Here is a 21,034-nt window from a genome sequence, read left to right as displayed (position 1 = left end):
CTTAATTGCCCTTTATTACTAATCCCTGAGCACAACCAGAAGTATTGTGGGCCTTGCTTTATATGCCTGCTTGCCTGCCTCTGGCTGGCAGCATTACAAAGAGTTAATGAGGTGTAAGTGTTCAGATGACGCTGGCCTTTATTGTCAAGGTAGTGAAACTGGAAAGGTGAGGCAGGATTCGGGAAGGGGAACGCCTTAGCCTAGTCACCAGAAAGCCAGGCACTAGAGGAAGAAACTGAAGCTGAAAGAGATACACGGGCAACAAGACAGGCGCAAGATAGATGTATTTTTGGCTCCAATGTCACTTTAATCAGGTAAGGCGCAGGTGGGGAAGGAACCACTTTCTAATGTTTGGCGTAATGAGGTCTATTTGTAATTTGTGTCATTCCTATAGCTGGGACAAAGTGTGCAAGTTGTGGACATTGCCGACAAATCATTCATTCACAAGTAATACTTGTACTCCATTTGTGTCAATGGGGATGTTGTGAGCGATACCTCCCATCAGACACTTAAATTGGGAGGAGGATGTTTTCGGGGTGGAGAGGGTAGTGTTTATGTGTACTTTTTGTTAAGAATCTATATGCAAAAAACAAAGAGCCAAATTACAAGATAATTGTTTTTGCTTGGACTGGGGAGAAAGGAGGATGTATGTGAATGTGAACCAACGACAACAACCAACAACGGCTTCTTTGGCACACTTTCTCCAGATCATACACTTACAAATGAAAGCTACATTCACTCAATTAATAGTAATGGTAAAAGAATAGCAATCTTTGTTGTTGTTTGGTAAGGCTCACTGTAGGGTGGAACCAATCAAAGATTCTCCTATCCCAAGTGATTGTGATTGCTAAACAATTGGACAAAGCCTTGATACTTTCAACACCCCCACGCAGACACACACCGATCTTGACCGAGATTATTGTCTCTAGCACTGTTGGAATTGCAGGCTCTCCCTTCATACCACTGAATTGATCATGCAAATGTCTACATGTAAATATATACAACAGGAATGTGTAAAATCATTCCTCACCCATTAATTTTTTCTTGCTTTCTTGGAAAAGCCATCTGGGGAGGGGAACAGACTAAGCAGGAAAGATTAACTGGGTTGTTGTAAGTTTTTTTGGGCTATATGGCCATGTTCTAGAGGCATTATCTCCTGAAGTTTCGCCTGCATCAATGGTCCTCTGAGGATGCTTGCCATAGATGCAGGCGAAACATCAGGAGAGAATGCCTCTAGAACATGGCCATATGGCCCGAAAAAACCTACAACAACCCAGTGATTCTGGCCATGAGAGCCTTCGACAATACAAGGAAAGATTTAGGTGGGGAAAGAGTTAAACGACTCTTCCCTGCTACATTTTGAATTGAAATCACCTCCCAAGGCAGATGTCTCCCACATGCAGCAATCATTACATTCATTCATGTGTAATTAGTAGTTCAACCATTATATTCAGTTGTAAAATGTGCACATTGCCTAGCAATTGTGTTTAAAAAGCTGATGAAAAGCAAAACAGACAAATGTTGCTGGAAGAGTTGTACACCTTTTTGTTGAGCATTGAACTTGGCGTGTCACGCAGAAAAGCACTTTTGTAGTTTTAGTGTTGCTTGCTTTTCTTGACTATTGCATTGTCTGCTTGTTTCTTCTTATCGCACACAGATCTTACATAATTTTACAAAACCAAACTAGATAAATAATTTTTTATTTCAACCCTACATTAAAATATACTCTGTGTTGTCTAGCCATATTCCTTTATCTCCCAAAAAACTTGGATCAGCTGTGTTTCCGAACAGTGTGAAAAACAGTATAAATCATTGCCCTAAATGTGGAGGACTTCAGTCATACTCAGGCGAGCAAATATAACCTGCTGTGTATAAATAAATGATGGATACTGTAGTGCTGTTCCAATGTTCATTAATACCTGTGAACTTTAATGTTGATTTCCACTTTGAGCCTGTTCTCTGTTCACTTTTAACGTTAGGAAGTAATTACAAGTTGCTTAATTCCTTCCTTCATTTCTACAAGATTAATCTTTCTTTCAATATGTATCCTATGCTGTGCATGACTACGCACACATTAACAATTGTGATGAAAGTGGCTTTGAAGGACATTTGGGCCAAAAGCAGAATCATAGAATCATAGAGTTGGAAGAGACCTCATGGGCCGCCCAGTCCAACCCCCTGCCAAGAAGCAGGAATATTGCATTCAAATCACCCCTGGCAGATGGCCATCCAGCCTCTGTTTAAAAGCTTCCAAAGAAGGAGCCTCCACCACACTCCGGGGCAGAGAGTTCCACTGCTGAATGGCTCTCACAGGAAGTTTTTCCTCATGTTCAGATGGAATCTCCTTTCTTGTAGTTTGAAGCCATTGTTCCGCGTCCTAGTCTCCAGGAAAGCAGTAAACAAGCTTGCTCCCTTCTCCCTGTGACTTCCTCTCACATATTTATACATGGCTATCATATGTCCTCTCAGCCTTCTCTTCTTCAGGCTCTTTAAGCCGCTCTTCATAGGGCTTGTTCTCCAGACCCTTGATCATTTTATTCGCCCTCCTCTGGACACATTCCAGTTTGTCAATATCTCTCTTCAATTTGTGGTGGCCAGAATTGGACACAATATTCCAGGTGTGGTCTGACCAAGGCAGAATAGAGAATGGGTAGCATGACTTCCCTAGATCTAGACACTATGCTCCTATTGATGCAGGCCAAAATCCCATTGGCTTTTTTTGCCGCCACATGACATTGTTGGCTCATGTTTAACTTGCTGTCCACGAGGACTTCAAGATCTTTTTCACACATACTGCTCTCGAGCCAGGCGTCCCCCAAGTGAGGATGAATGTGAAAAAGAAAAAAGGAAATTTGTAAATGTTGGAAAAAGGAGACAATTTAGTGCAACTTTGCACTGTATTTTATCCTACTGCTAATGGGTGATTTTATAGTTAACACATGCTACAGGGGCAATAGGAGTTCAATATCTCTTTAAAAAGGAAACTTTCCTTTATGTTATTTTGTAAAATGTGAATCTCCATAACCATTTGGGAAATGGGATTGACAACCTTTTGGAAAACCACTGGTCACAGGAAAGGGAAGACCTGGTTAGAAATCACAACCTTTTGAAAAATGATGCCATAACCTCTTGGTAAAAAGCATGACCCGTTAAAGTCATAACCCATTCGGGAAAATGGCATCCACCAGTATTAATGCAAGGCAAATAGGTTTCTCAGCTGTTAAACTAGCCGTTTCTTTGAACTGTTAAGGACAAAGATATGCCAGTGCACAAAATATATATTCAGCAGCTTCAGAAAGGTTCCTTTTAGTTGCCCAAACACACCTACTCTCCCTTAAAATATATTTGCCTTTAAATCATGCTCTCAAGAGACAAAATAGTTTTCTTTAAGAGTAACAAATCTGGTTTACTCACAAACTTCATGTATACAGCATACAGGCACTTTGCTTATGAATCCAGTTATAATAGTATTTTAAGTAGTTTCTCTGTGTAGGAAACGCAGGGCATCTTTCTTAGAATCAATAGTCCATAATCCAAAGCGTATCTCTGTTCTGAGAGTCTAATAGAGTTTCTGTCTAATTTCTAAGCATACTATTCCTGCATTGAAGTCTAAACTGAACACACTGCTTCTAAAATGGAGTCTGAGTCCTGGACATGCCCAGTTCTAATCACATGGTCTGCAGCCCCTCCCATAACAAAGAGTTAAGGTCAAATTGCACATCAACACACACATATACAATACAGTAAGAAATCTGAATGATATACAACCAAATAACTTATGGAGGCTTGAGAAGGTTGCTATTTCCAATATGTTAAACTGCCAATGCAAAGTGACTTCAGAAGCAGAATGAAAGGGACATGAATATTTCCTCAAAGTCTAAATTGGTGCGGCGTACCTTTGGCACATTTAAATTTGGCATGTTGTTGTGGTTTTCCCACTGTAAAGTATATGTATTTCAGAAACTCTTTGTTTCCTTTATTCCGACCTCACTATTTCTCTCTTCTCCTTAATATTAAATTCTCTTTTATCAGTCCAGATCTTGCTCTTTCATGCTCTGTATTTTAATAATTAGGGGAATGGATTCCATTATGACAGATTAATAAACTGATGCAAGGCATCTGATCCTCTCTGAACTTGGAAAGGGAGATGATCAGGTGCAATAGGCTATATTTTAGAGACAGGAACTTTAAAAGCCACCTCTGAATATTCTTTCCTTTAAAATCGCTATAGAATTCATGGGGTCGCCATAAATCAACAGACAACTTGAAGTCACATAGGTGTGTTCCCATCCCAAGTTTTTAAAAAGCCCACCACACTTGATACGTGAATTGTGGTATGGTCAGCCATAAATAACCCTATGTTACAAAATTTGAAAATGGTATTTTTGGTTTAATTGTGCTGTACTTATGTTTAAAGTAGTATGTGGTATTTCTTGTTTAATTGTGCGGTACTTATGTTTAAAGTAGTTGTCCTACTCCAGAAACTTAGTTTTTGTGGCTGGCACAAACTATGTTGTATTGCTCAAGGCTCTATGAAATATTCATTGAAAAAGTATAGGAAAATTTGCTGCAGGATGTCCAGCAAAACAATTTTTTGCAATTTAATAATTTTTTTCCATGTTTTAAAGATAGAACCAATTAGAAATATGGCCCAGTAAGTGTGTGCCTGTTTCAAAATAGTGACATTCTATTGGCAAACTTAGTGCCATATTAAAAACAGGAAGCTTTTTTTCATAATTCTCATAAAAAGCAGGACCAATTCTCAGATAATAATTTACTTCAAAGTTCGATTGAAGCGTTAAGATGAAAATCCAGAAGTTCTTCACACATGCTTCTATAGCAGGCCTGCACAACATGCAGCCTGGGAACCGTATGCGTCCCACGGAGGCTCTGAGTATAAGGGCTCTTCCGCACAGCTGTATAAAATCCACATTGAATTGGATTATATGGCAATGTGGACTCAGGTTATCTAGTCCAAAGCAGATAGTGTGGATTATCTGCCTTGATATTCTGGGTTATATCGCTGTGTGTGGAAGAGCCCTAAGTCTTAGAGCAGGGGTCATCACTCATTTTAAACAGAGGGCTGGGTCATGGTCCCTCAGAATAATGTGGGGACTGGACTAAAGTTTGAAAATTACTTTGCACATATTTTATTTGTAGTGCATTAAAAAAATTAAAGAACAATACAACATGAATAATTTTAACCAACATAAACTTATGAGTATTTCAATGGGAAGTGTGGACCTGATTTTTGGCTGATTAGGATTGTTGTTGTTGTATGCCTTCAAGTTGTTTCAGACTTAAGGTGATCCAAAGTCTAAAATTTAGTGTAGGGGGCGGGGTAATGGCCTTAGAGGGCCACATCTAGCCCACGGGACTGAGTTTGGGGACCCCTGCCTTATTAGAGAGAGGGGGCACACTCAGAGGCAGCCCTAGGTAATTTTCAATGGTAAGCAAACAGTATTTTGGCGCCTCCCCCCAACCAATCACTGATATATATTTTCTGTTTGTCGTGGGAGTTCTGTGTGCCATATTTGGTTCAATTCCATCATTGGTGGAGTTCAGAATGCTCTTTGATTGTAGGTGAACTATACATCCCAGTAACTACAACTCGCATATGTCAAGAGCACCCCTGGGCAAAATCAACTATACTGCAAATGCTTACTTTGCGTAATGGGTTGAGCTGCCCCTGGGCACACTTAGCATTACAGCAGAGAAGCAACCTCAGGAGGAGAACCGAACAGGTGGAGGCTGTGGGATCAGTTTAACGATAATGGTGTGCACCCCACTCCTGCCTCTTAATTCTCCTTCTCCTTTTCCCTTTCCTTTCCCAGCCAACTGGCTAGGAGGGAGAGAAGGTAAATCTTCAGAGAAATAAGCTTAGTTAACACCTCTTAGGCCCCTTCTACACTGCCATATAAAAACAGATTATTTGCTGTGAACTGGATTATATGGCAGTGTAGACTCAAATAATCCAAAGCAGACAATGTGGATTATATGGCAGTGTAGAAGGGACCTTAGGCCCCTTCCATACTGTCCTATATCCCAGGATCTGATCTCAAAATATCTGCTTTGAACTGAATTATATCAGTCTATACTGCCATATAATCTGGAATATGAAGATAACCTAGAACCAGATCCTGGGATATAGGGGGAGTGTACAAGGGATCTTAGGTTGCTATTAAAAGTGGGTCAACTGTGAGGACGTATGAAGCAGTGCCTTATAACCCTTAAACTCTTTTCTGGATGTCCTTGTGGACAGAAGATGTTGGCCTTTTGCAAAGGATTGGAAAGCTCCCTGGGCTCCCTGTCCTCTCTATGGAGGCAAAATAATTCACACTGTGAGGACTGGACTTCTGTATCAGGTGTGGGTTTCCCACTCTTTCTGTCCCCTTGCAATTGTGGGGCAACAATAACAACAATAATACACCCCTTATCCAAAATCCGAAATATTCCAAAATCGTGCACATGAATAGCTGAGATAGTGACACATTTGCTTTCTGAGAGTTGAATCATGCACAAAGTTATTAACATATTGTCTCCAATTATCCACAGGAAATGTGTATAAGGTATATACAAACATACATTAATTTTCCAAGCTATATGTCCATGTCCCAGAAGCATTCCCTCCTGATGTTTTGCCCCATCTATGGCAGGCATCCTACAAGTTTGAAAGGTCTGTTGGAAACGAAGCAAGTGAGGATTATATATATGTGGAATAATGCTCAGGGTGGGAGAAAGAAATCTTGTCTGCTTGTCTCATCTCCAAGGCATCCTATTGTGTACATATGTGCAAATACAGGTATTTTGAAATCTGAAAAAAATCATCAAAGCGTTTTTGGTCCCAAGCATCTTAGATGAGGGAGACTCAATCTGTAACAACAACAACACCACAGGGACTATGCCCTTGAGGTACATAAAAAACAACAGTAGAGCTGCAGATGGCTGGAACCTTAATTAGAACCAACCAAAGCAGTATACAAGGTTTTGAGTTCTTCAGAATTCATCTTTGAGGTGGATATAGGGGAGAACGGGATGGAAGGGAGATGCAAAACACATCCAAAATTGTATAGCTTGTTGTCAACCTTTGCAACCCGAAAGACAGTTGCATCTGTCAAGTAGGAAAATTAGGTACCATTTTGTAGGGAGGCTAATTTAACTGATTTACGAGGCCATAAAAAAAATCACCAGGAAGTATGCAAAGAATGAGGAAGCAACAGCTCCCCTAGTGGCCAGAAGCTGGAATGCTAAATAGCCTCTGAGTGTCAGTCTATATATGTTGTGTGTGTGTGGCATTGAATGTTTGCTATGTATAGGTACATTGTAATCCGCCCTGAGTCCCCTGCGGGGTGAGAAGGGTAGAATACAAATACTGTAAATAAATAAATAAATAAATAAGATTGAGTACATCATAGATGTCAGGTGGTGCTAAACAGTATAATTTCTCCAGTGGCGTAAGGTGTACCTGTGATGATACAGCATGTCTCATTAAGAGCCGCATCCACTGGTTTAACGTGGTGAGATGTATTCCACACTGGGCATGTGTATTCAGCAGCAGAGTAGCTGAGCACATGGGCAGATGTCTGATTATGATCCCCAGGTTGTGCCAGTCAGCTTTCGTATTGCTGTATATTATTTCTAGCACCCACTTTTTGCTTGATATTCAAGCAGTGCTTCTTATAAGTCAGAGCACACTACAGAGTGACTGCCGGGTATGTTGGTATGCTGCAATGCTCCAGTGGGATTCCTTCCCAGGCAATGCTCAGAGATTGAGATGCCTGTCTGTTCTTAAGATGGAAAGCACACGTCTGTGTTTTAGATGGATTAGGAATCAGCTGGTTTTCGCTGTAACAGACAGTAAGAGCACCTAAAGCTTCTGAGAGCTTCTGTTCAACCCTTTCAAAACTCCCTGGATTAACTGGGAGCTGCCTTGTGGATTATCTGCCTTGATATTTTGCATTATATGGCTGTGTGGAAGGGCCCTTAAACTAGTCCCACTCTCTCAGCCTCAAAGAAAGGGTATGGCAAATCCCTTTTGAACAAACCTTGCAAAGAAAACCCAGCAACTTGAAAGCAAACAACAGCATGTTACTATATATTCTAATGAAGTACTCTGGATGTTTTTCTGTCATGGATTGTCGCCTGGGGGTCCTGCAATGAACTTCTCACCTTGAAGCTCATTTGGGTGCCCTTGGCAAATGTTGATCAAGCCTTAAATGTACTCAACAAGCTGCCCTTCATATTCAAAGAGTTGCTTGGCTACTCCAACCCTATCTACACTGCCATATAAATCAGGTCCCATCTACACTGATTGGTGGGAACGAGAGACAGGGCCTTCTCGGTGATTGCTCCCCGGCTATGGAACTTCCTTCCTCTTGAGATCAGGTCAGCCCCCTCCCTCCTGTCCTTTAGAAGGATGGTAAAAACTTGGCTGTGGGACCAAGCTTTTGGGACAGGGCAATAAAGCGGCAAAAAAGATAACCAGGCCAATGATTTGACGCAGATGACTAGGACGGTTTTAAATGGTGTATTTTAATATTTTGATAAAGGTTTTTTAAATGTTTATGTATTGTATTGTATGTGAATCTATGTCCCGGCATTGAATGTTTGCGGTGTATATGCTGTGCTCCGCCCTGAGTCCCCTCCAGGGTGAGAAGGGCGGAATATAAATGTTTTAAATAAATACATAAATAAATACATTGCCATATAATGCAGATTGAACTGGATTATTTGCCATATAAACCAGTTCAAGCTGCATGATCATGGCAGTGGAGATGGGGCCTATGTTTCTGAATCTAGATGATCTGCTTTGAACTGGATCATAGGGCCGTGTAGACTAGTCTAATCCAGTTCAAAGCAGATAATCTGGATTCAAAAACTGGACTATATGGCAGTGCAGATCCAGCCTCCATTCACCATCTTGGAAGGTGTGGCCTGCTTGCAATGCCTCTACAGATCCTCTCTAAGCAAGCACATGGCCAGGCAAGTTTAGACCTTTTTTGTGTGTTTGGTTGCTGTTTCCCCCACAACTCTCTTTGAATTTGAGGCTCAGTCTGGAAGAAGATGGTTTCAAGGTTAGGAGGAATGGGGTGAGGGGTCCATCCATATTCTTTGCTTCTTCTTTATCTCTTTGATCTTCTCCTCCCAGGCTGCACACTTTCTTGAACTGGCACTAAATCTGAGACGCTACAGATGCCTATCTACTGGGGGAACTAGGCATAATAATAATAATAATAACAACAACAACAACAACAACAACACTCTTCCTGTGGCTCGAGACTATATGTTTCCTACTTCCATAATAATAATAATAATAATAATAATAATAATAATAATAATAATAATAACAACAACAACATGAGAGAAGCCTCCCACAAGGATGATAAAACATCAAATCATCTGGGCATCCCCTTGACAACGTCCTTGCAGACGGCCAATTCTCTCACACCAGAAGCAATTTGCAATTTCTCAAGTCGCTCCTGACACGATAAAAAATAAAATAACAACAACAGCATTCTTCCAGTGGCTCAAGACTATATGTTTCTTATTTCCTTCCCTGGTCTCCTTTCCCTCCTTGGGATTCTTTTCAGGTTGAGTATCCCTTATACAAAATGCTTACGATCTGATTTTGGAGTGTTTTATTTTATTTTATTTTATTAAAATAGCTGTATTTGCATATATGTACACAAGGCACTCTGAAGATGGGACCTGAGTTGAAATTTAGGCCCCTTCTGCACTCGACATTATCAGCTTTGAATTGGATTATATGAGTCTGCACTGCCATATAATCCAGTTCAATGCAGAGAGTGTGGATTTTATATGGCAGTGTAGACGGAGCCATAGAGAGCCTGGGGATAATTGTATACATTAATTAAAATGATCCCTGCACTCTTGCTTATAGTTTGTTCTTAACTTTTGAGAACCTCTTACTTGTTTGTTGTTGTTCATTCGTTCAGTCGTTTCCGATTCTTCGTGACCTTATGGATCAGTCCACACCAGAGCTTCCTGTCGGCTGTCACCACCCCCAGCTCCTTCAAGGTCAATCTAGTCACTTCAAGGATCCCATCCATCCATCCATCTTGCCCTTGGTCGGCCCCCCTTCCTTTTTCCTTCCATTTTCCCCAGCATCATTGTCTTCTCACCTTAAACCTATTTGCTTCCCTTCTTTCACTGTCTCTGGAATCGTAATATCTTCTGTTTCATAGCTAATTCCCCTTGGTTAAAATGCGCGCACACACATGCATATCTGTGCATGTGTGTGAGAGAGAGCACATCCACCTGCTCTCCGATTTATCTTACCTACCAATCTATTGATCTGTCTTTTCTCTTTAAAGCTGTAGTGCTCTCATCTACCTGCTGCTCACAAAACGTCGACATGTGATAAAATTTGTGATTTTTGGAAGCAAATATGGGAGATGATGCAGAAAATATTTATACTATATAAAATACCTTTTGGCCCAGAACCTTTTTAATTAGGAATATCGGATAATCAAATAAAATGTCAGCATGAAAAGATATGACAATAGCAGCATAAATGTGGTAAAATGAGGAAAGGGGAGACTGGATGCTTAAAGCATATGGGATGTTGGAAATTGATAAATTAACTATGTCCCCTTCTACACTGTCATATAATCCATATTATCAAATCAGATAATCCACATTATCTGTTTTGCATTGGATTTATTTATTTATTTATTGTGTCTGGAGCGAACCAAACAGTTGCATTGCATTAAAAACAAACAAACAAACAAAACACAAAATTTGCAAGCTTTGTATTGGATTATATGAGTCTACACTGCCATATAATCCAATTCAAAGAAGAAAGTCTGGGTTTTAGAAGGGGCCTATGTTGTGGAGGGTTAAAACAATCAGTGGTTTCATAAAAGACTGGGAATCCTTAATTAAATTTCTAAATGAGAATAGAGATAATATATCGTTTACAGTCAAAAAAAGAAAAAAATGAAATTTTATTTTACTAAGTTGGAGAGATAATAAATCAATAGGAAATAATGGGAATTAAAATTTAAAATGGATCTAAGCGATTTTAATATTTGTGTATATTTATGGTTTTATGCCCTGAGTCCCCTGCGGGGTGAGAAGGGCGGAATATAAATGTTTTAAATAAAACAATGAATAAATAATTTTTTAAAAAGTAAATACACTTCTAGTAAGAAAGTGGAAAGTCACCACTTATTTTTTCCCTCTTAAATATTTTGTTAATTCATTGAAAAAATATTTCTGTTGGTCTATTAAACATATATGTTGTGAAATGTCTATATACGGTTAAAGTATGTCAACTAAAGAAATATTTTTAAAATGTGGCAAATCCAGTCCCTACAATCCGTACACTCATCTCCCACCACTATAACTCCTCTGTCTTCAAAGTTAACGTATTCCTCCACATTTGAGGCTTTGACTTGCGGATTTGATTATTCACGGATGTGACTAAAGCGTTTTTAGGAATCTCTGTGTCCTCCAGTCTGATTCTGTGGTCAACTCCACGTTGACCACAGAATCAGACTGGAGGACACAGAGATGCATCTCATGATACTCACCGTTTAAATCGTAATTGTTGGTAGTGTCTTTTCCCTGCCTGTCAAAACATTTTCAATTGTTCTTCTTGAAGTCAACAGTTTTCTACTTACCTAGTTTTCTTCTCCATCTTTTGACTGACATGAATTCAGTTCATGATCACGTCCTTCATATTGCCTTAGGCCCTTTCTGCAGTGCCATATAATTCAGATTTTTTTTCATGTCAGGAGCGACTTGAGAAACTGCAAGTCGCTTCTGGTGTGAGAAATTTGGCCGTCTGCAAGGACGTTGCTCAAGGGATGCCCAGATGTTTTACTATCCTGTTGGAGGCTTCTGTCATGTCTCCGCATGAGATGCTGGAGCTGACAGAAGGGTGCTCATCCCACTCCCTGTATTTGAACTGCCAACCTTTCGGTCAGCGGTCCTGCCGGCACAAGGGTTTAACCCATTGCACCACCGGGGACTTTATAATCCAGGTTATCAAAGCAGATAATCCACAAGCTTGCAAACTTTGTGTTTTGTTTGTTTGTTTGTTAAGAAATGCAATACAACTGTTTGGTTTGCTCCTGACATGATAAATAAATAAAATAAATCTACATTGTCTGCTTTGATCTGGATTATATGAGTCTACACTGTTATATAATCCATTTCAAAGCAGGCAGGTTTGGTTTTTATATGGCAGTGTAGAAAGGGCTCTTGACACCTCTGTTGTGCAATTTCCTCTTTTAAACAATAATCTAGTATTTTATATATAACTTCATCCCTATTCTTTTTGCCGATTGTCCACAGATCAGGTCTGAAAACCATGCACCTCTCTCTAGATGCTATTGAACTGCAGCTCCCACCATTCTAACTATTGGTTATGTTGACTATGGCTTCTGGGAGTTGCAGTGCGATAATATCAGGAGGGACATACAGTTTCCACCTTTTGACATAGATACTACCGCCATGTCAGAAATATCATTTTATGTTAATCCTTCTATCAAGTTCTGTTTGTACTTTGAACCTGATATGCTTTACCTTATCTTGTTTGTTCCACTGCTGCAATTCTGGTTAACACTACCCCAAAATCAGCTTCTCCTTATAATATTGTCTAAAATATCTGCAAAAAATCAAAAGCTTTGGTACACATAATTGTTTCTCTAAATCATGATCATGATCATGGTTATTATCTTATAAGCATCATCAATGTGCATTACAAGTAAAACAATACCAAATAATGGGTCTTGCCAAAGGTACTCTAAAATACATGTATATGCACACAGACAAGAAGGAATGATAAAATATAAAACTATACAATTGTAAAACAAATAATACAGATAAAATACAAAAAAGCAATATAATATTTAAAAGATTGTTCAGCAGAAAAGCAAATGTGCCATATTTTATCCATACTCATTCTAACAATACCTACAGGTCCAAAAGGTCCTTATTTTTAAAGGTATGACAACACAGATCTTCCACATGGAAATGAGTTATATTAAAACATTTAAGTATATAACGGAGCCTCTGGTGGCGCAGCAGGTTAAACCGCTGAGCTGCTGAACTTGTTGACTGAAAGGTTTGAATTCGGGGAGTGGAGTGAGCTCCCACTTTTAGGCCCAGTTTTTGCCAACCTAGCCGAAAGCATGCAAATGTAAGTAGATCAATAGGTACTGCTTCAGTGGGAAGGTAACAGCGGTCCATGCAGTCATGCTGGCCACATGACCTTGAAGGTGTCTATGGACAATGCCGGCTTTTCGTCGGACACGACTGGACTTAATGTCAAGGGGAAACCTTTACTTTTACTTAAGTATATGGCATCTACGGCCCATTTCAGTGTAACCAATATTCAAACCCCATGGGAATATTTAGATTTTAAAAGACATGTTTATCTGAAAATGTGCTTCATAACCTTTTCTCTCTCTGTCTCTACTAAGGATCTTAATTTCTTCAGTGATGAACTGTTAAGTTGCCAATCTCTTTGCATCTCTGCTTCCTACTTTTACATTCAGTTCTTCCTTTAGCCGGGCCCATTCAACACTGACATATAACCCAGATTATCAAAGAATATTGTCCACATTATCTGCTTTGAACTGGATTATATGAGTCTACATTGCCATATAATCCAGTTCAAAGCAGATAATTGGGATTTTATATGGCAGGATAGATGGGGCCTCAGTTAAAAAACTCATGCATTATTATTCATGGTTTTTCACTTTCATGGAAGTATCTCTAACCCCAGTAGTTCCCAACCTTATTTTGACCAGGGACCACTTCAACAGGGACTACTTTCCAACATTAGTACCAAAAGGGTTACGAATCATTTTTTGGTCATCTTTAGATTCGGTTTGGTTATTTGGGGCGCTGATTCAGAAAAGTGCATTGGCTAGACCACATCAGGTCTAGTTTCTGATACAGAACATACGCCATCCCGTAGTCGCCATATGCTCGCCCAAAGAAAACCATATTTAATAAGCCTTAGCACTATAAGAGGGTTTCCCGAGACCAGTCGCTCTCATTGCAATGGTGTCCACGGACCATATTTTAGTTTTTGCGGGCCACTGGTGGTCCATGGACCACAGGTTGGGAAACACTGCCCCAGAGAATGTGGAGGTCTGTCTAAATATAAGGAAATGCACTCCTTCCAGTTTCCTGGAACCAAATTGACAGGAGTTATAAATCACAATCAGAATGTTGTCAACTAATGAGATCATGGCATCAAGATTTTTTTTTTATTCTGCCATAACCAGCCATGATAAACAATGTGGGCAGCCGTGACTGGGGTTTGAAAACCATGTTGATAATGTTTAGAATTTAAACTTCCTGTTGATTATGCGTTTACCTGCAGGTTGTTTTGTATTTTTGTGCTTTTATTTTAATTGTTTGAAAATTCCACTTGGAACAGAAATAAAAAATGAATGAGAAACAGTATATACAGCTATGCAATCACATAAATGAATGTTTAGGTAAAGGTAAAGGTTTCCCCTTGCAATTAAGTCTAATCATGTCCAACTCTGGAGGTTAGTGTTCATAGTCATTTCTAAGCTGAAGAGCCGGAATTGTCCGTAGATGCCTCCAAGGTCATGTGGCCAGCATGACTGCATGAACCACTGTTACCTTCCCACTGAAGCAGTACCTATTGATCTACTCACATTTGCACGTTTTCAAATGGCTAGGTTGGCAGAAGCTGGCCCTAACAGCGGAAGCTCACCCTGTCCCACAGATTCGAACCACTGACCTTCTGGTCAGCAAGTTCAGCAGCTCAGCAGTTTAACCAGCTGTGCTACCGCAGCCCCAGTAAATGAATGTTTACTGAGAATTAAATCCCAGAGTTTAATGGGGATTGCATCTGAAATAGTTTAAGAATGTCAAACTCTGTTATTAATCTGATTTTGATAAACTCAATACGAAAAAAACCCCAGCTAACCATGAACTTGCAAAAGTCAGAAATGCACAGAGCGAACTGATAGCTTTCTTTTAATTGTATTAATGAGAAAGATCTGATTTTCTAAAAAATTTCCCCTAGTTCTGAAGGTGCCTGACAAGACCAAGAAGTTGCGGAGGAAGAGGTGATGCCATGGCAGCTATTCCAACACCACCACCACCCACCGGTGAGTACGGAACAGCTTCTGTAAGGGGGAAAAGCACGCATGCCATTGATCCTTGCGGTGTCTGGAAAGAATTGCAAACAGGAGGCAGCAACCGAATTTAAAGTGGATTCATTCTCTAGTGTGATGAGGTCCTCATCATATTCATTTCAGGGGTGACTTAATATTGTCAAGAAGTGTAGGTTTTGTCAGGAAAGATGGGTCTGTTTACTGGAGATAAACCTCATCAAAATGCTTAGAAACAATAGCTGCTGTGTGTAAGTATGTAGACATTAATACACAGTGAGCTGAAAAACTGATATTGAAGACCCCAAAGCAAAAGAAGAACAAAAGACATTGGGAAGTCAATTTGGAGTAGAACTAGAATGTCACACAGGGATTTTGGCTGACCAGACAAATCTTTAGATTGCTGGTATAAAAAGGTATTAAGTCTAGTTGAATCTGAGTCTGCGGAGTGGGGCTCATCTCCATTTCTAAGCCGAAGAGCCATTGTTGTCCATAGACACCTCCTAAGTCATGTGGCCAGCGTGACTGCATGGAGCGCCATTACCTTTCCACCGAAGTGATACCTATTGATCTACTCATGCATGTTTTCAAACTGCTAGGTTGACAGAAGCTGGGGCTAACAATGAGAGCTCACCCTGTCCCGTGGATTCAAACCGCTGACCTTCCCATCAGCAAGTTCCCAGCAGCTCAGCAGTTTAAACCATTATGCCACCATGGCCCCTGCTGGCATATACATTATTGTTATTGTAGGCCCTGGAGCCTTCTGATAAGGTAGACAGGGCATTAATGAATATTTGTTAATCTTCAGTCAGATCCAGCTGTTCCAAAGGACTTTTCATTAAGTAAAAAAAGGGAAGAGAAGTCAATGGGATGGTTAGGCGTCCAGGTTTCAGGGAACTGACCCAAGTCTGGGGAAGACAGGCATTTGGCCAGAGTATTGAAAACCTCCAGTCTAGTCCTAAGATTCTTAAGTGCATAATCTATCCCTTAATGTTGGATATTCTTGCAAAGTGTTTGACCCCAAGGGGATGGTGCCTGAATGCTGGCAAGTTTTGGAAATCTTTAGAAATGAGCTGCTGGCAGAACATTTGCTCCTGCTGGCAACTCATCTCCTGTTCATAATGAGATATTCACTGAGCCGGCCTGATTACCTAAGCCTTGAGAACGCTGTGGAACGATACTGTTAGACCTGTTCTCATCCTTGATCCTCCGAGCCAAATGCTGTAGTCTTTAATTGAGCAAATCTTCCATCAGCTTCAATGGCCCTTTTGACTCTGCCAACAATTTGGCTTCCTATGCCAGTTTCTTCATCAAGACTATTTGGCTGTAATTGTTTTAATGAAGGGGACGGCCTCTCCTTGGGGGATCTTTCTGTTTATTTGTTTGTGTTGTTCCAATTGCTGCAGACCTCCCAAACACGATTTTGATTTTCCTCAGTGGCTCCCTGACTATGGAGTACATTGCCCGGTGAGATTAGACGAGCCCCTACTCTAGAAAGTTTTAAGAAGAACCTCAAAACCTGGCTCTTCCGCAGCACTTTTGGAAATTAATCATATTCTCCCATATTACGGTTATTCCTCAACATCTGTCTTTAGTGCATACCCACTCCTCTTCTATACAAAGGTTCTTTTTCAACTCCATTTCTGAAAGTTTCTCCCCCACAAATAATTTGCTCCATTGCTGTCTCACCCCGTGTTTTAAGCCTTAGTATGCTGATCTGTACAGGCGGCCCACTCACTGTTCTATTTTATGTTATGAATGATTTTATTGTAATTTTATTTTTGTTTACTGTGTTCCTACATCTTATGTTCTATGTAATTTATCATGTTGTTTGTGTTTAGATTTTATCTATTGTATTGCGTTGTTGGGCTTGGCCTTATGTAAGCCGCCCCGAGTCCCCATTGGGGAGATGGTGGCGGGGTACAAATAAAGTTTATTATTATTGTTATTGTTATTGTTATTATTTGAAACACAGCAAGATGAGTCCACAGTAGACACTCTGCTGGCTGTTGTATTGGATCACATATCAGACACTTCCCAAGTGTCTAGGACTGTGTGATGTATCGGCGGATAATGCGAGCAGATCCCAGTAAGGTGGCCTTTTGCAGCTGGCAAATGGTAATCTTGTCAGCGCCAATTGTGTTTAAGTGCAGGCCGAGGTCTTTAGGCACTGCACCCAGTGTGCCGATCACCACTGGAACCACCTTTACTGGTTTGTGCCAGAGTCTTTGCAGTTCGATCTTTAAATCCTCATATCATGTTAGCTTTTCCAGTTGTTTCTCTTCAGTCCTGCTGTCACCTGGGATTTTGGCTTTTTGGATTATTATTTTGAATTATTATTATTATTATTATTATTATTATTATTATTATTATTATTTCAGGTTGAAGCATGCAATTGTCCACAATGCACAAAATGTTGTGGTCTATTCCTTGGATAATTTCAAAACTATCAAGTTTAATTCCACTCTTCCTCCATATCGTTTGAAGTGGTGCCTTACTCCAGTGTTACCTTCGTAATCCCCCTGTGGAGGGGAAAATGATTGGCTCAGGATCCAGGCACAGTGGTTCAGTGGTTAGGCTTGGATTTGAAGGGGGATTTTCCCGACTCATTTCCAGCGCTCTGTTTGTATACAACTCTGGCTTCAGATATCCCTGACACTCCCTCTCTCTTCTCTTTCATAAACAAGAAATGTCGACCAGCCCCTTTATGAAGAAGATGAATGTGCCGACTTCACAAGATGACGTCAACGTAACTGTCATAGGAGGTACCAATATCCTTACTGACCTAAAGAGATAAAGCAATCCAACACAGCCTCAGTGCACTCACAAGATATCCATGGCATAGAAAATAGCACAGTTTGTTCAATCTTAACATCTGTAATTATAGTTTGTAGGTCGGGCTATATAGAACTCACTGCCAAGAAGAAGAACATCTAGTCCTTCTGACCTTAATAGACAACAATTTCCATCAACAGGGTTACCAAATTAGGAAACCAGCATATTCTAGCGCAGTGGTTCTCAACCTGTGGGTCCCCAGATGTTTTGGCCTTCAACTCCCAGAAATCCTAACAGCTGGTAAACTGGCTGGGGTTTCTGGGAGTTGTAGGCCAAAACACTTGGGGACCCACAGGTTGAGAACCACTATTATTATTTATTATTATTATTTATTTGCGAAGGGGACTCAGGGCAGTTCACAGTATTGGCAATTCAATGCCATTGATAAAAACAGTATAAAACATTAAAATTGACCCTCCCCTAATAAAATATTATAGAGCACTGCTTCTTAAATGGTGTGTCCGACCCCAAATGGGGTCTCCTTTGCTCAAAAAAAATTGGCAATGGTAAAAAATAGGGTTTGGATCGCCACCTAGTGGCTGTTTTAAACATTTACACATTTAAACATTTACACAAATCTGTTGACAACAAAAACAAAAATCAGCCTGTTTGGCAAATGCTGATTTATTGTCAAAAAATATTTGCCGAATATTTTTATATCTATTTTATATATTTTATATACCCATAAAAATACCTCGGGCTAAAGGGGCTCCTGATTGTTCTAGACAATGTTCCCCAAGTGCAGTTCACCTAAATGTCAGCAATGGGGGTACCTTAGTTTCACAGCCTAAAGAGCACACTAATACTGTGATAGGGCACAGTCAACAGTACCAATCTCAGCATCATCTTGTAGGGTTATTATGAAAGCATGTATTTATGAGTCACATTTTTATCCTACCTTCCACTAAAAAGCAGTGCCCGCGGTGCCTTACAAATATAATGGGAAGCCGTTTGAAGCTGTGCAGCTAAAAAAAATCTTTATAATAAACAAAACAGCCTATCAGGCCAAATTGAAAAGGTGTGCTTTCACAAAGCTCTGATGTCAACTATTTTACTAATTGAGGCCCATTCGATAGACATGAGAGAATGATTCTGAAATGTCCTTTATTATTAATCATTAAGAGGCAGGATTGGTACAAATGCTGGCGTGACACATACAAATACCCCATTCTTAGTACCAAGTATTGTGTTTATATCATTGCTAGTTTTATTATTAAAAAATAACTTTATATGCTATGATCTCCCATCCAGGACAGTCAGTAGATTCACACCTTGACTCTAGTATTAATCACTCCTGACATCCAGTAATGGGATCCAATAGCTTTCAAACCATGTCTCAAACTGTTTAATGGCAACTGATTTGGGTTAAAGTGACGCTCCTGAAGACATACTGTTATGTCGTCTTGAAATGCAAGTGATGTGCAGGGTGGGGCTCCAGTAAAGACAAAGTAGAGTAAATATGACTGGCATGCTACATCTCTTTCAAATCAGTATAGACTAAAGTTTCATTCCCCCCCCCCCCCCTTTCTTCTTTTTTTTTTAAAAAAAAGCTGTCATTGCTGTGGTTTTCATCACTCTCTGTTCGGTTGTTGTGCTGATCGTCATCTACCTGTACAAGAACAAAGGCAGTTACCACACCTATGAGCGCCCTGAAGCAGATCCAGAGGGCTCTGTCCAGATGGAAGACCTGTCTTGTAAAGGCGAAAAGGAAGAATATTTTATATAAAAGGATGCCAGGCTGCCAGCAAATTTTGGACACTAGGATCTTAAGTAAAGAGCTTATTTATTTCATGTTGTTTTATATCACATCTTAACCTGAGTTAGGAGCTCAAGCTTAACTAGAGGTTATAGATTATGATGGACCCTGAAATGTTCAAAGGTTAGATTAATGTGTAAATATCATAGATGACAGAGATGGGGGAGATGTGGCCTTCCAGTATGGTTGGATTATAGTTCCCATCATCCATCACCTTTGGCTATGCTGCCTAGGGTTATTGTGAGACATAATCCAACATGTATGGAAGACGACATGGATAACAGTTCCCATCATCCATCACCCTTGGCTATGCTGGCTAGGCTTGTTGTGGCACATAGTTCAATATGTATGGAAGGTCACATGGATTACAATTCCCATCATCCATCACTCTTGACTATGCTGCCTAGGCTTGTTGTGGCACGTAGTCCAACATGTATGGAAGGCCACATGCTCCCCATGCCTGATCTACAGCCTCAACTACCCTCCAGCTTGTTTATTTGGGGTTAGACATGTTAATCTGAATACTGATACTTACTTCCTTGTTCTTGCAGTAGAATTGTCACATGGGTGTGAGAATACAAGAGGGACGGTCGGGCTGAATGACAAGCTATTTCCAGCACCTGTAACAAAAATGTAGTTTGTCTTTTCCCAGAATGCATAGCCTATGCATAGGCTTCCCTGGAGTTTTCCATCCAGCAGTATTAAATATTCACACACCTGTGAAACTGAAATACACATTTAGTGTCATTTGAAACTGTCCTGTTGGTCAGTCTGTTCCATGTGTTGAATTCTATAGTCATCCCAGGACTGGAATAAACAGGTTTCTTGTTTTAGTCTAAATCCTCTTGTGCCATCTTTTTTTATTAGTGGTTTCTCCGCTTTTCATTGACTACTTCTTGCATTTGACTACAGCAAGAGACACAATTTGTGTGCAGCTAATCCTTGAGTTTCTGATGAACAACTGCAGTTCATGTAGCTCCCGACACCATCAAACTCCTTCTTCAAATACTGTCATGCCCCAAAGCCTGTAGGGCAGTGGTTCTCAACCTGTGGGTCCCCAGGTGTTTTGGCCTCCAACTCCCAGAAATTCCAGCATGTTTACTTGCTGTTAGGATTTCTGGGAGTTGAAGGCCAAAACATCTGGGTACCCACAGGTTGAGAACCACTGCTATAGAGTATGAATTGTAAAAGGCAACCTCTTTGCTTATTTTTGTTCCCACCTTAGGAAACAAAGATTTTGAAGATCTTTTCTTTCCTTGTGTAAATACATAACTAATATGGCATAATCCTGGTCTCAAAGGGAGCATTTCTCCAT

The 21,034-nt window shown here is 40.2% G+C and overlaps 1 protein-coding gene across 1 annotated transcript; it reads left to right on the top strand.

The window, feature by feature from the left end:
- The first annotated feature begins 161 nt into the window (after positions 1-161).
- Positions 162-20,765, top strand: SMAGP (small cell adhesion glycoprotein). The gene is made up of 4 exons (XM_067464287.1): positions 162-314; positions 15,041-15,125; positions 17,816-17,893; positions 19,514-20,765. The coding sequence occupies exons 2-4, from the start codon at positions 15,092-15,094 to the stop codon at positions 19,687-19,689; spliced, it is 288 nt and encodes a 95-aa protein (XP_067320388.1). The 5' UTR covers positions 162-314; positions 15,041-15,091; the 3' UTR covers positions 19,690-20,765.
- Positions 20,766-21,034: the final 269 nt, after the last annotated feature.

This window comes from Anolis sagrei, chromosome 2 (assembly GCF_037176765.1).
Source record: "Anolis sagrei isolate rAnoSag1 chromosome 2, rAnoSag1.mat, whole genome shotgun sequence".
NCBI lineage: Eukaryota > Metazoa > Chordata > Lepidosauria > Squamata > Dactyloidae > Anolis > Anolis sagrei.
This window is presented reverse-complemented; position numbering and strand designations above follow the sequence as displayed.